Source organism: Gallinula chloropus (assembly GCF_964237585.1).
Source record: "Gallinula chloropus genome assembly, chromosome: 2".
Lineage (NCBI taxonomy): Eukaryota > Metazoa > Chordata > Aves > Gruiformes > Rallidae > Gallinula > Gallinula chloropus.
Window position 1 is genome coordinate 162,945,705 of NC_140086.1, and position 2,414 is coordinate 162,948,118.

General features: G+C 70.9%; 1 protein-coding gene across 1 annotated transcript in view; it reads left to right on the forward strand.

The window, feature by feature from the left end:
- Nucleotides 1-631: 631 nt before the first annotated feature.
- NACAD (NAC alpha domain containing) overlaps nucleotides 632-2,414 on the forward strand; it is a gene marked incomplete at its 5' end in the record, with an annotated part of 10,631 nt that continues 8,848 nt past the window's right edge. The window contains 2 exons of the mRNA XM_084260711.1: nucleotides 632-710; nucleotides 2,233-2,361. Of these exons, the coding sequence (XP_084116837.1) occupies nucleotides 632-710; nucleotides 2,233-2,361 (208 nt within the window). The remainder of the gene's footprint in view (nucleotides 711-2,232; nucleotides 2,362-2,414) is intronic.

The following is a 2,414-nucleotide window of genomic DNA, read 5'->3' on the forward strand; positions in this document are numbered from 1 at the left end:
TGAGGTGGGGGAACAGGCTCTGGGGGGGGATACTGAGGCTGGGGGGGTAAAAACAGGCTGGGGGGGGGGGGGAAACTGAGGCTGGGGGTGGGGGGTAACAGGCTGGGAGACTGAGGCTCGGGGGGGGGGGCGGGTAAACTAAGGCTGGGGACCCCCCTGCACCCACCCCCCACCCCGGAGCTGATGCAAGCAGCGGTGGGGTGGGGTGGTCCCTCCCCTCCCACCCCTCCCTCCGCCGCAGTGCCTGGCACACCCCCCCCCAAACCCCCCCCCCGGCTTTTCCCCCCTCCGCCCAGCCCCCCCCGGAATAAACCCACCCGGGGAGAGAGAAAAAGAGGCGGAAAACACGATTCCAGGGGAAAAAAACCCACCCCACCCCCCCAACCCCTCCATCCCCCCCCCCCTCCCCAAACCCAACCCACCCCGGGGCTCGATCCTGCTGACATCACCCGGGATGACGGGGCTGGGCCCCCCCCCGCAGCCCCACTAATGCTCCGCGGCTGCCGCGGCGCAGCCGCTGTCATCCGGCCCCCAGCCCAGGGTGCTGGTGGCTGAGAGGGGTGGGCAGGGGGCTCTATCCCACCCCCTCCCCACCACCACCCCACCCCGCCAGGGCCGCTCTGGCATCGCCATGCCCGGGGAGGCGCTGAAAGCGGCGGCGCTGGGGGCAGCCGGGAAGGAGACGGGGCTGGAGGAGCCGGAGGAGGCAGGTGAGGCCCGGGGGAGGCCCGGGGGGACGGGGGGATGGAATGGGGGGGACAGAGGGATGGAGGATGGGGGGATGGAGGGGATGGGGGGACGGGGGGATGGAGGGGATGGGGGGACGGGGGGATGGAGGGGATGGGGGGACGGGGGGATGGAATGGGGGGGACAGAGGGATGGAGGATGGGGGGATGGAGGGATGGGGGGGCAGGGGGATGGAGGATGGGGGGATGGAGGGATGGGGGGGCAGGGGGATGGAGGATGGGGGGGCAGGGGGATGGAAGGGGGGGGACAGAGGGATGGAGGATGGAGGGATGGGGGGACGGGGGGATGGGGGGACGGGGGGATGGGGGGATGGAGGTATGGGGGGACGGGGATGGAATGGGGGGGAACAGAGAGATGGAGGGATGGGGGGGACAGAGGGATGGGGGACAGAGGGATGGAGGGATGGGCAATGGAGGATGGGGGGATAGAGGGATGGGGGGACAGAGGGATGGGGGATGGGCGATGGAGGATAGGGGGACAGGAGGGACTGGGGGACAGAAGGGATGGAGGGTGGGGGGACGGGGGGATGGAGGGTGGGGGACAGAAGATGGGGGGACAGAGGGATGGAGGATGGGGGGATGTAGGGTGGAAGGACAGAGGGATGGAGGATGGAAGGACAGAGGGATGGAGGGATGTGAGATGGAGCAGGAGGGATGCAGGGGGGAAGGGATGGAGGACAGAGGGATGGAGGACAGAGGGATGGAGGACAGAGGGATGGAGGACAGAGGGATGGAGGGCGCAGGGCCAGCCGTGGCAGGAGCCCCCCCGCAAGCCCCAGCAGGAGGTGACTTTGGGGACCCCCCTGTCATCCCCAAAGAGCGCCTGGCAGTGCTTGTCCCCCCCCTGCCAGCCGGGCCGGGGGTGGGGGGGAAGCGGGTGGGGGGTCTCCCTGCTCAGAGAAGGCTGATTGCCCCCCCCCCCCCCATCCCCCCCAGTCCCAGCCCCTCCCGGGAGCGGCGGGGGGGGAAACTGAGGCACGGGGCGGTGCAGAGCCCGGGCCCAAGGTCACCCCACGCGGGCGTCCTCAAGGGCTCACCGGGGGTGGGGGGAGGGCCCGGGGCTGTGTGTCCCCCCCCATCCCGGGGCCACTCCCCGTTGTACCCCCCTCCAGGAGCCGTGGCTCTCCCACAAAGGGGGTGCGGGGCCGGGCTGGGCATTGGGGGTGCCGGGGGCCTCCCCACCCCCCCATCCCCCGGGCGGTAGAGAGGAGGGGGGGGTCTTGTGGGGCTCCTGTGCTGGGGGAACCCCAAAGCATCCCCCGGGCGGTTGGGGGGGTCCCGGGCAGGCAGCAGGAGGAGTTAGGAGGAGCCCAGCACCCCCCCAAACCATCCCCAGATCTAAGGGGGAACCCCCCAATAACGACCCCCCGGGTGAGGGAGAGGGAAGGGAAGATGATGATGGGGGGAAGATGATGAGGGGGGGAAGAAGGCAAAGGGCCCCCACCTGCCCGCTAAATACCCAGGTGAGGCCCCTCCCCCTTCCCAGCAGCCCCTCGCCCCTCCCCCTCCCCCCATATAACCCCTCCCCCCGGGGGGGAGGTCGGGACTCCGCTGGGTTCGGTGCCGGAGCTGGTTCAGCTCCTGCTGCTCATGGACCCGTCCCGGGGGGAGCCAGGTAACGGGGTGGGGGGGTGTGTAGGGTCTTTTGGGGTGCTGGAGGGGGTGGGC